Source organism: Manacus vitellinus, unplaced genomic scaffold (genome assembly GCF_001715985.3).
Source record: "Manacus vitellinus isolate BGI_N305 unplaced genomic scaffold, ASM171598v3 scaffold_4_pilon, whole genome shotgun sequence".
Classification (NCBI taxonomy): Eukaryota; Metazoa; Chordata; class Aves; order Passeriformes; family Pipridae; genus Manacus; species Manacus vitellinus.
Window position 1 is genome coordinate 11,336,010 of NW_021940604.1, and position 11,773 is coordinate 11,347,782.

An 11,773-nucleotide genomic window follows, 5' to 3' on the forward strand; every position below is an offset into this window, starting at 1 on the left:
TGATGGTGAAGGGTCTGGAAGGGAAGCCTTATGAGGAGCAGCTGAGGTCACTTGGGTTGTTCAGGCTGGAAGAGACTGAGGGACGACCTCATTGTGGTCTTCAGCATCCTCATAAGGGGAAGCAGAGGGACAAGTACAGATCTCTTCACTCCCATGACCAGTGCCAGGACTCGAGGAAAAGGCATGAAGCTGAGTCAGGGGAGGCTAAGGTTGGATATCAGGAAAAAGTTTTTCACCCAGAGGGTGGTTGAGCATTGGAACAGGCTCCCCAGAGAAGTGGTCACGGCACCAAGCCTGACAGAGTTCAAGAAGTGTTTGGACAATGCTCTCAGGCACATGGTGTGATTCTTGCAGTGTCCTGTGCAGGGCCAGGAGTTGGACTCGATGATCCTGATGGGTCCCTCCCAACTCAGCATATTCTATGATTCATCTATAGGAAAACACTTGCTTAAAACCTTTATATTTAGAAATGTCTTCTCTTCATGTAACAGCAAGAAAATACTTGAAGTCTGGCATGTAGTTAAGAGAACTGTGAACAAACCAAATTTCATCCTTGGATAAACATACATAACTATTATAGATTTCAATCTAACCCACACACAAAGTTTTACACATACTACAAATAGAAACAGAAGGTATCAGCAAAAGACTATTCTTACATTGCTTCAAATTAATTTGCAACTATACAATTTTAATGTAATAGAAAAAGGGAAGGAATATAACAGAACAGGTATGAAGAGAAATATTTTCCAAACTTTTATTTGTGCACATTCATCAGGTGAAAAAGGTAACTTTTACAGCTTCTTTGGTGCCCAATATTCAGCATACAAAAATGTAAAAGACTATTCACAAACAAAACACAAGCTCAAGCTAAAAAAAAAAAAGTCTTAAAGGTAGTGCACATCGTGACAGCTTTGCTTATGAATACACCGAAATTACTGCAAAAATAAATAGAATGTCTTTTTAAAAGCAGCAATTTCATATCTTGTAAACTTCCGTTCTTACAATACAGCACTGTTAAGAGTAAAATCCAAAAGAACTGGAGTCTATACTGTGGCCATGAGCAAGTAAAAGAGTCTGTATTCCTCTGCTATGGTTGGTCCAGTTTTCCTTTTTGCTTTTAGTCCAATGTGCAGCAGTCTTTAAAGGTGCTCGGTTAGGGAACCTAACCATCAAGTGGTGAGTTATAAAATTTATTTCCTGCTTTCAAACACGAATGGGTAAATCTGTTCCACAGCACTGGCAACAGCCTTTACGTTTGGCCCTGAGACATAGTTAAAAAAAAAAGGCAGTAGGAAGAGAAAAATTAGGGAATCAGAAATTGAAACAACAACAGTATCTTTAAAATAACCTTCATGTTTTTAGCTATCACAACCTTATACTGTAGACAGTAATTTTCCCCCCATTTCTCTTAACTTAAGAAGGTGTTTCTCTTATCAGTTTTACTTACAAGGAAAGACTTTCACATCAAATCTGCAAGATGTTCTACACTGGTCAATGGCTAGACTACAAATAAATAATACTGTCATTTAATTTCTTAACAACTTGTGTGGCTTTAGATTTACTGGCTTAAACAGTCTAGAGAAGAAGCAGATGCTGAGTGGCAGAGGTAAAAGAAATACTTTTACTTATGTCAATCTGCTGGGAAATTGTATTTCTCAAAGCCTAGCCACTTTCAGCTGTTGTTTCAAAAACCTACCAACAAAAACTGCTGCTAAATAATGCTGGATTTGACTCAAGTATGTTTCAAGCAATGTTATTTTATTTTTGAAAATTATAAACTATTACTTTCTGTCATGGGTTTTGCAAATCTGATCTTAGGACAAAACCTGCAAGCCAGGAAATGGTTTCATTATCTCAGGACAAAGCGTATGAAGGTTATCTAACATAATCTATGAGTATTTGATGAAAGAAAAGGCAGAATGAACTAGTGATGCTTTTTAATGGTACTAGACCATTTTACGCAATGAAAAATTAAGATTGCAAATAAATGAGCAGTGACATGGCAGAAGATGTTAATTCTGGATAGAAGCTTGGTGATTCAGATAAAGGAGAGCAGCAATTTTTCACATACTTTGATGACTGTGAACTCAGAGTTTTCTTAACCCTATACTTTAGATTTCAAAAGTTTCTTCCAAGTATAGAGAACTGTTCAAAAATGGCTCCCAAAATTAATAACTTCAGTATAAATTATTTAAGTAATTATTGCTTCCCATGCTCAGTCAGAAAGAAAATGGACTAGAATAGGATTCTTCCTGTATTTTCAAACTGGTTAAGTTAAGCACTTAGCTAAAACAAGAATGGTGAAATGTCTTTTGGGCAGATACTGCACCCTCCTTAAATTTCATTGCAATTATAGAAATGAAAGTTCTAGAGAAAGCCTTCAAACAGTGAAAGTATGAGTAGGCAAATAGTTCTAGTAAAAAAACCTGCTATTCTATGTAAGGCTGAAGACATGTAAAAACTGGATCATCATTGTAGGGAATATAAGAGAAGAAAAAACAAAACAAACACCCAAAACAACCTCCTCATTGCTCATTTTGAAGCATCAGTGAAATAAGTATTCTTTCACATGCCAGTGACTTTTATTATCTTTTCTCAATGTAAATAAATTTTTGATACTTGTCCCATTAGAAGAACCCACCTTCCTGGGTTTTTTTGGTAACATTTCTAATTATGTATCTCAAAATTCTTTGAGTCAGTGGTATGATAAGTACTAGTATTACAGAAACATTAATCCATAAGACTCTGGACATTTTTTTCCCCCTAGAAAAAAGGCCTAGACAAAACAGAAGCCTTCAAAAGCAACAGAGGTCTGAGATATTTCAAACTCACTAAAACAACTAAACCAGAAAGATGCAAAACTTGGATGTTTATCATATTTACCTTCATGTTTTGAAAGGACAATTCTGAAAATATGAAAGTGATTTTGTCCCGTATATGAAGTAATAAGAATCTTACAGAGAAACTGAATCTCATTAAGAGGCTGATAAGACATGCTGACAGCTTTTTATTATTGCAGTAGTACTAGGGCTTCTTATTTATTTTAAATTTAGTTTCTAGATTTGGCTAGACCAGTTGCTCTGTTCAGAACATATACTGCAATCTTGAAGTACTTTTTAGCCCTTTATATTTAGATTACTATCTGATGAAGTTTATCTTCTTCCAATATCTTGTAAGAAAAATCCCCCTAAACCTAGCTATTTGTTAAGGAATTAAGATGTGAAAATAATAAAAAAAAATCCTTACCCAACTTCTGAACCAGTAGCTCTAACAACTGCAACACATAATTCCCACTAAAGTGAAACAAAATGTTTTTTTATTTTAACAAGTATTTTCTGAAAAACCTGACTACTGGAAACCCCACGAGCAAACATGAAAGAGAATGAAAAATGAAAATCAGAAAGAGAGAGGAAAAAACATGGCATGGTGCCTCCAAGACCCAGGACAATCACGTCTCTGATTACAAGGGAAAAATCACTGATGCCTGTGATTCAGTGGTGGTTCCCTCAGTCGAGCTTTAACGAAGAGAACACAAGTCTGAAGAACTGCAGGTACTGCTCAACTTCATTTATGAAAAAATGCTATGCCACCCTATAAGTTTCCACAAATGTCCAGTTTGATAAAAGGTATTTTTAAAGGGATGTTAATGCTACATGCAATGTAGTTTACAGCACTACAAAGATCAAAAAAAGGAAGAAAATTCAAATATTTAAATACATAATAAATACCTGCATCTCAAATCCTATCTCACTTTTGTTAAAAAAAAACCAAAACAGACTAAGTACATTCAATCTAAGTAATTGTTTGAGCCTACTAATAATAACACTTTCTCTACATCTCTTCTGGCACTTTCACTCAAAAACAAACTATATGCTAGCACTGGGAAGCAAAATCCTTTCAACATAATATTTTGACTTTTACACATCTTTCCTTCCTAAGCCTACTAGATCTAAAGTTAAATATTCCCAACAAGTTCAATATTTATTTTTTGACATCAAAATACCTGTAACTGTGATACTGCCTGTGGAAAAAATCTGTAAGGTAGCTCTGAGAGATTTTATTCTGTAACACACGGCAGGATGAAGTTCTGGTTCATAACTAGAAAACAAAATAAAAGGTAAAAAAGAGAGATCTAGAACTGAAAAATAAAAGCTTAAGAAGTATATCAAGACCAAAATTCTTTAAAATCCTACCATACCTCGCATGAGGTCTGTTATTCTTCGTAAATTCTGGCAATCTGATCTCAAAGGGCATGTTGCACACTGCTAAAACATTCACAACTTTAAAATCTGTGAAAATTACCTTTTTGGAAGAGAGGAAAAAAAGACATTAGAAATTCAGTTTACAGTGAGGGAGATATAAGGGTTGAAAAAAAAAATAAAGAGAAATATGCTACTTAGAATACTGTGATGAGATTTCAAAATTAAAACCTTGTGACTGATTCATTTCTAATAGGCATCTATTAGATACTTAACAGACTTAAATAATTTACATTATCCCTGTATGGTGGAATATCTGTTGAATTAGATACCTCACAGTTGTATCATAGGGTTATAGTACAGTTTAAGAATGAGACACAAAAAACAACTTATACTGCTGCACTAAACATCTCCACACTGAAAAGAAAGTAAATTAAACAGCTCATGGAACAACAAAATAAGCAGAGAAAAAGCTTAAATTTCACTGAAAGCTTCTCTAATACCTTGTTGCTATACACCATTTTTATTAAAGCTAAGAATAAGAAAAAAAGGTGAAAATTGTTTTGCTCTAAATGTCCAGTGGCCAGTACAGCAAACTGGTTTTCTACTCTATAACTTTCTGAAATCCATTCGCTGGATTTGCTTTCAGTTGTTCTTTGCCACAGACATTTTAGATAACAATAAAATAGCCAAGAAAAAAAATACACTGCTGAGAAGTCAGTGTTGGCGGTATCACTAGGGAAACTTTTGCTCATTTTCTGAGATTTCCTAAACTTAAAATGACCATTCTTCAGCCTAAACATTTTGGAAAGACATTACCAGTAGAAGCAACTTAGCCTTATAAAAGGTCAACTATCAAATTAATCTTCAAAATATAAACTGCTTGCTTTATTATAAAACTTGGTGCATCCACCCTGGAAGCACTGTTCACCTCACTGACTTACTGTTCATTCCAGCTTTAAGGATTTGTGACAATAAGGTGTCAAACTCATGCTGGGGTCTGATGCAGCATTACCAAGATAACCTGTCACCTCTGCCTTTATGCACTGCAATCAAAAGGAGTCTCTCCCTGAAAAGGACAACTACTGCGTTTATTTAATTGTCTGCCCCTAACTGAATCTGTGAGTAAACAGTACAATAAAGTATCAGGAAGTTTTAGGGTACTAAACCATGCCACTTTAAGTTGTTCATGTGGCTGTTCTTCAACCCTTGATAAGAAATGCAAGTGATGTTTTTGGCTGGTAATGTTAACCCAAACCCAGAAAAAAGAGTGGTTTCCTGACTTAACTATTTTGCTTATTTCCCGCTGTGCAACCCGATAGTGCAGAAGCACCTTTTCTCTTCCCTTTTTAATTAAAGAGGCTTGAACTTGCCTTTATGAAGATGGAAATGCATCTGCCATTCCATCAGAAATGAGTGAAAGTTATGTTCAAATGACAGTTAAGTTTATCCTCTTCAGCACTTTTTCCAAATCTTTCAAGATATTGTAAATTCTATCCAAGAAACATCTGTGGGTGGTTCATTTATTAAATTTTGTTGTCCATTATCCAGTGAAGAAGCACTACTCTGAGCTGCCAAACAAAACTCAAATCCACAAAATAAACAGCATCTGGAAAACGTATGCCAACACAAAAGGGCCATCTGAGTGAAAACATGCTCACTGATAAATTGTTATGCTCCCTCCTTTTTGTTTCTTTCTAAAACATGAACTACCAGCATTGCTTGAGTCATACAAGTCCTTTTTCATTAGAATTACCTGAAAACCTAATTTCTGTAGACTACGAGCTAATCGTCTGGCACCAAATTTAGCTTCTTCTTCACTATAAAGGAGAAAGAAAAGAACTTTGCATTAAGAGAAATAGTATATATTTGTGTGCACACATATCACAATAGCTACTCAGACTATAAAATGAACTGATACATAATGCAGCACATCAACCACGATCACATGGACAGCCTTCACTTTATCCTACTGTATGTATTACATTTTAACTACCTAGACATTCAAATGGAGTCCTTTATGCCCTGTTTGAAGAATATCTTGACAATTGGCTCCAGCAGAAGTGAGAGACATGTTTTGATCATACATGATTCTAAGTACTCTTAAGATACAAATAAAATCACATAGTCTGGAATTAACATCCAATCATCTTCCATTTTGAAACAGACATCATATACAGAAAGTATGCAAATTTACTATTATACCTTATTCTTACTTCACAATGCAGACATATCTTAAAAGAATTCAGCTGTTAAGAGTTTAGCAAGTCTCAGATGTAGCTGAACGGAGAATCTGCTTTTGCTTCTTTCCAGTTTCCCGACACTGGTTAAATTCAGGTGGGTTTTTTTGAAAGAATAAGAGATATCCCTCAAGAAAGGTCATCCCTTTCCAAGTCTCAAGTTCCGGCTAAACACACTTGAGTGTGTTTAAGAATCTTAAAGACTCTTTAAGCTTTTCTTCATAAAGGAGTTTTCCCTGCTGCTCTCTCAAGAAGGCTGAACTGATGTTCCTCATGGTGTGAACACAGTCTTGAGACACACACTTCACACAGAAAACTTCCTCGCAAATATGTAGCTTAGCAAGGATCAACATGTGATCCACTATGAGTAACTCTAAACAGTGGCAAGTACCACTTCTTCATTTACAGCACTGTATTTTAAAATACACAAGAATTTACAGCTAGAGAAAGAATCTTCATGAACTCACCTTGTGGCTCCTGTGCAAATAACTTTTCCTGAGGACCAAATTGTGGCCGTAATCCTAGGTTTCCGAAGCTTCATTAAAACCTTCTAAAAAGAAAAGTGGAAAACCTGGAAATTAGCAGTAGTTCAATTTCATACTGGAAAAAAAATTACACAAATTTGTTACACAAATCAACTGTTACACTAAAACTTCCTTTATTTTTAATAGCCTTAAACTGCTCCTTCATCTCTTTCAGGAATTAAAAAAAGCCCCAGCTCCTGAGAAGAGCAAAAAAAGTATGAAATATGTCAGGCTATGTTTCAGTGTTCACAAAATAGATTAACTGAAGGTGTTTTTCACTGAAAGCCACGAACATCGTGTTGATTTTTTTTCTTATTACAGTGACTTGACATTCTGACTCCTTATCAAGATATATTTTCTAGACATAGCCGTCAAATTCTGGGAGGTAAAACGGAACCTGAGGTGTAAGACGTCTCGTCACATACCGTATACCCAGTATTCACCTCATTAGTTGAAGTCTCCTGAGACAGCATTTACTCACTCCCCTTACTGTACATTTAACGTATGACTGACTAAATACCGATCCAGACAGAAATACAGAACTAAAACTCTGCTTTTCTCTATTAACCATACACAGGCATCAGGCAGAAGAACGTTTAGCTTAAGGAACATTTCTAAAAACAGACAACTGAAGTATGTTGAATCTCTTACCCCAACATCACGCTTGTATATCACATTTGCTCCCTCTAATGCAATCTTCCTCAAGTTTAAATGACATCTTGTTCTAAAAACACACACTACGTTTGTGATTAAAATGTCCAGTGCAACATCACTGTCTGCATCCATTGGGGTGATTTACAACTCAGTTTTCCCACCAGCTCACCACGAAGATCACATCCTGAGAAGCAAAAATGATAAAATTAAACATACCGGTAGAAAACTGCCTATTAATGCTATTGTATACATTCACTCCTTAAAAGAGACAAGAAGCAAAAGTGACTACACTCTGACTCATTTGACTGTGTGGGGAGGGGGAGTGTCTGCATCCTGTATGCTAGAAAATAGGAGGTAACTTGTTCAAAGCCACGTTGCCAGACTTAACAGAAATTGTGTATACATATATATAAAAGAATATTTAAACTTGCCAGTTAAACATGTTACAATTTTTACTAACACTGTAAAGATTACTGAAACTTATTCCATAGCACCAGTGGCTAATCTTTCCTCAGCTCATTAGACACCTCAGGAAAATGCACTTCTCTGACTGCTGGAGTTGATAATTCTGAACAGCTTGACACTTGTGTTGGAATGCATGAGCCTGTGAATAACTTCGAACTAACACAGGTTACACAAATTGCAGTCAGTAGACAACCTGCTACCACAGCTTTGCCATCTTAATCCAGCACTCTTGGCCTATCTCTCCCAATTATAGTATAATGCGAACTATACGAATTGTCCTGGCGGCAGCAAAAGCCTGGGCTGAACCAGTGTCCTCTCACTCCCTTCTGCACTGCCCACAGGAACCACATAGAATGAACACATTGTATGGGCAGAGTAGAATCGAGTGTTACTGAGGAAAAGCACAAGTGTTTCTGAGCAGTAACTGAAGGCAAAGGATGGCCAACCAGTGTATGCACAGAAAACCTAAAGCAGCCAGGAAGCATCCAGGCTGCCTGTGCACATTGCAGGTGACACTCCTCACACACACCTCAAACAGGGAAAAATAATCAAGACCAGGAGTTGGGCAACCATTCACCCCAGCCCAAGAATGCCCAACATCTCTTCTGTAGGCACACTAAAGCCAAGACAGTGGACATCTCAAATAAATCTCAGGTGAAGAATGTGGGGAAAGGAGAGGGGGAAAGTACAAAAACATTGGTAGACAGTGGAAACAACTTATATAAAAATTTTAGCATTATTTCATCCAAAATGAGCAAAAACGAAAGGAAAGAACAAAATCAAAGGAAAACTGTCACATATATGAAATGCTCTACATGGTCATTGCCGTGGAAGAAGCGGGAGACTATGCATTAAGAAAAATAATATAGATAACAGATTGTAAAGCATTTATGTAACTTTAAAATTTTCAGTCTTGCATTCTATATCAGAAATCTTTAAGATACAAAATTAATGTTATAATCAGTATTTTCATCTGACTACAACTTCCAAAACATCACGCCATAGTCTCTGAGAACTCACTTAAGGTGCATCTTTGACTATCACTCACTGACAATACCGACGTGACAAACTACAAGGCAGATGTGCTTGATGTACTTGGTTAACTGCTGTGGTAGTTGCTGCTTCTACTCTGCAGCTTGTTCCCTGCTGAAAGAATTATTCTGGAACTGCTGGCTTGTCCAATGTAAGAAAAAGCAAGATGGGTGCTAATACAGAAAAGAGATTAAGAAACAGCAATAGAAAAACAGAAAAACCAAAGGCTCTGTGTGGAGATGAAGAGAATACAGATAAAGAAGAGAACAAACAGTAACTAACTAGTATTCCCAGATCCTTTTTTTATTGAATGAAAAATTATATGAATCCTCAAAATCAGAAATTAATTATTCCATCTGGTTTTGAAGGACTACTACAGATTGGGCAAGTAATTTATGGCACCAGATCCAAAGATAGCATATGTGCAGATTTTGAATGGCATGCAGGCAGAGCCAGCACGAAGCTGGAACCTGTGGCATCTTCAGAGAGGCATTTGTTTTCCACCCTGGCTCCAACTCCTGGCTCCTGCAGAGTTCATTTACTGTAACTCAGGAAAGATTGTCAACAAGATACCTTCAATCAGCAGCATCTCCAAATTATCAGCAAGTGTCTACTGGCACACTCAATCTCTATGTTCTTAAAGAATACCACCATCATGCATAACACCCCTGAAAGGTTGCTAACATCTAAGCAAACCACAGTACTATATGATAATGTCCCCATACAACCCTTGATGGACTATCTTAAAAAGATCCAGGGAGAACAGTCACATGCTCATTCAGAACAAAGGAAAAAGAGGTTGAAAAGAGAGGAAAATTAAACTTTAAAAGGAAAAGTTCTGTTATTAAAGGGGGTTCTACAGGAGAAGAGGTGCCTGTGGAGCCATCAGTAAGGATGTTTTCAGCAATTACAATCTATCTTGCTTAGAAGTACAATCTCCTTGCACAGATCTTAATGGGAGAAAAATTACACAGATTACAGTAGTGTGCCCCCATTTTCATGAGCCATGTTCTGAAAGCACAAGATAACAGATATTTAGGGAGAACCTTTTTAATTTGAAATTTTATTAGACCTCTTGCTAATATTCTAGACTATGATTTGTGACATTCAGTTAAAAAGGGGCATGACTTGTTATAGAAACAGTATTTGAATACAGTGTAAAAATGAAAATGGCTACGTGATCTAACAGCAGCGTTTCATTGTTAAAACTTTTCACTCAAATACTGAAAATGTTAATTACCAAGTTTTTCTAATTTGTATGGATAAAACTCCCTATTTGCTGCTGTTAAATACTACCTGTGTTCTTTGAGAACATGAATCTAAGTGTCAATGATTTTGAACACATCCATTCCTATTTAGTATAGAAATGTAATCCTAACCACTTCCAAGGCACAGTTTAGAACCATTGGGTAAATGAAAATATTACTAGGCTTGGATACTTGTGTCCGAGCAGTGAACAAGCATAACCTATCACAATCTTTGACATTTTAATGTCTCACACTGCACTTACAACAAATTAAAAAAAAATCTAGAGAGAAGATGTCCTGCTACCTTTCTTTGGTAAGCCTCAAAGAAATTAAAATTCATAGAAACCATAAGAACAAAAGCGAGTTAAATGGTTTTAAAAAGTAAAAATACATAGACTACACTAAAAAAAAATCTTACAAAAATGTGTAACATGTTTAAGAAAGAAAGTTGTTCCTAATTATATGTATCTCCAACACCACGATCAGATAGAACAAAGGAATTCTAAACAACATTTTGATCCTCCTCTTTCCCAGTTTTCTCTTGTATTCTCTGCTATTCATACACACTAGCCTGACTGTTATTTCCCAAAACTTGAATTTCTGCATTTCTGTATCTTATCTGCAAAATGGGGAAAATATTGCACCTTACGTATAAGCCTGTTTCTATTCCACATTGATGAAGTTACACTTGTAGAACAGAGAGGCTGAGTAGAAAGAACCCAAATATCTGGTTCTTTCTAGTTCTGGATTTGCAAATGCTTAAGTTGATTTTATTGAGCTCAGCTTAGGTTTTGTTCATTAATTTTGCCCAAAGGTTATCTCATCTGAACTGTAGAATTTTGGCAGCCTAAATCTCATTTCTAAAATGTTTTGCCAGTTAATGCTAATTTAACAATAGGTTAAGTTTGAACATGAAATAATTAGTCTGTACGTACAGCATTTCTTTTAAATTATGTTCTTCATTCAATTTTCTCCAGCACAAGAAACTAGCCAACTTTGATTTCAAGTTGTCTTGCACCAGGGTAACACAATCTACCACAACAGAGAAAAAAAGCTTAATACATCTCTGAAGATATTTGTATTATTTTATCAGGAAAATTTTAAAAGATTGTTCTTTTAAATTTTAGGAATATTACCCTAATAGGAAGGAAAAAAATATAGATAGGTTAATGAACTTAAAAAGAAAAAGAACAACAAAAGCTATACTGAAACCAGAGAAACTTCCCAGAATAAGAAATACTTTGCAGGAAGGAATGAACACTCAAGTTCTTAAAGCATTACCCTTACCTCCCTTGTTAGAAACACAGCTATACTATTTTAGATATTCTATAAACACACATGAAGACAAAACACTCTGCACTGAAATCTTACAATCTAAAAAAAGCCAGCACTCTCTGTCTTCAAAAAGT

General features: G+C 35.8%; 1 protein-coding gene across 2 annotated transcripts; it reads right to left on the bottom strand.

Moving 5' to 3' along the window:
• Positions 1-733: 733 nt before the first annotated feature.
• On the bottom strand, positions 734-11,416 carry TBPL1 (TATA-box binding protein like 1). Of its 2 annotated transcripts, XM_018078136.2 has the most exons (7): positions 11,300-11,416; positions 7,618-7,804; positions 6,910-6,992; positions 5,959-6,022; positions 4,202-4,305; positions 4,007-4,101; positions 734-1,264 (listed from the first exon to the last, which is right to left on the bottom strand). In XM_018078136.2, the coding sequence occupies exons 2-7, from the start codon at positions 7,750-7,752 to the stop codon at positions 1,194-1,196; spliced, it is 552 nt and encodes a 183-aa protein (XP_017933625.1). In that variant the 5' UTR covers positions 7,753-7,804; positions 11,300-11,416; the 3' UTR covers positions 734-1,193. The 2 variants fall into 2 exon arrangements, with proteins under 2 accessions (XP_017933625.1, XP_017933623.1); XM_018078134.2 differs by lacking the exon at positions 11,300-11,416 and having other exon boundaries at positions 7,618-8,076.
• Positions 11,417-11,773: the final 357 nt, after the last annotated feature.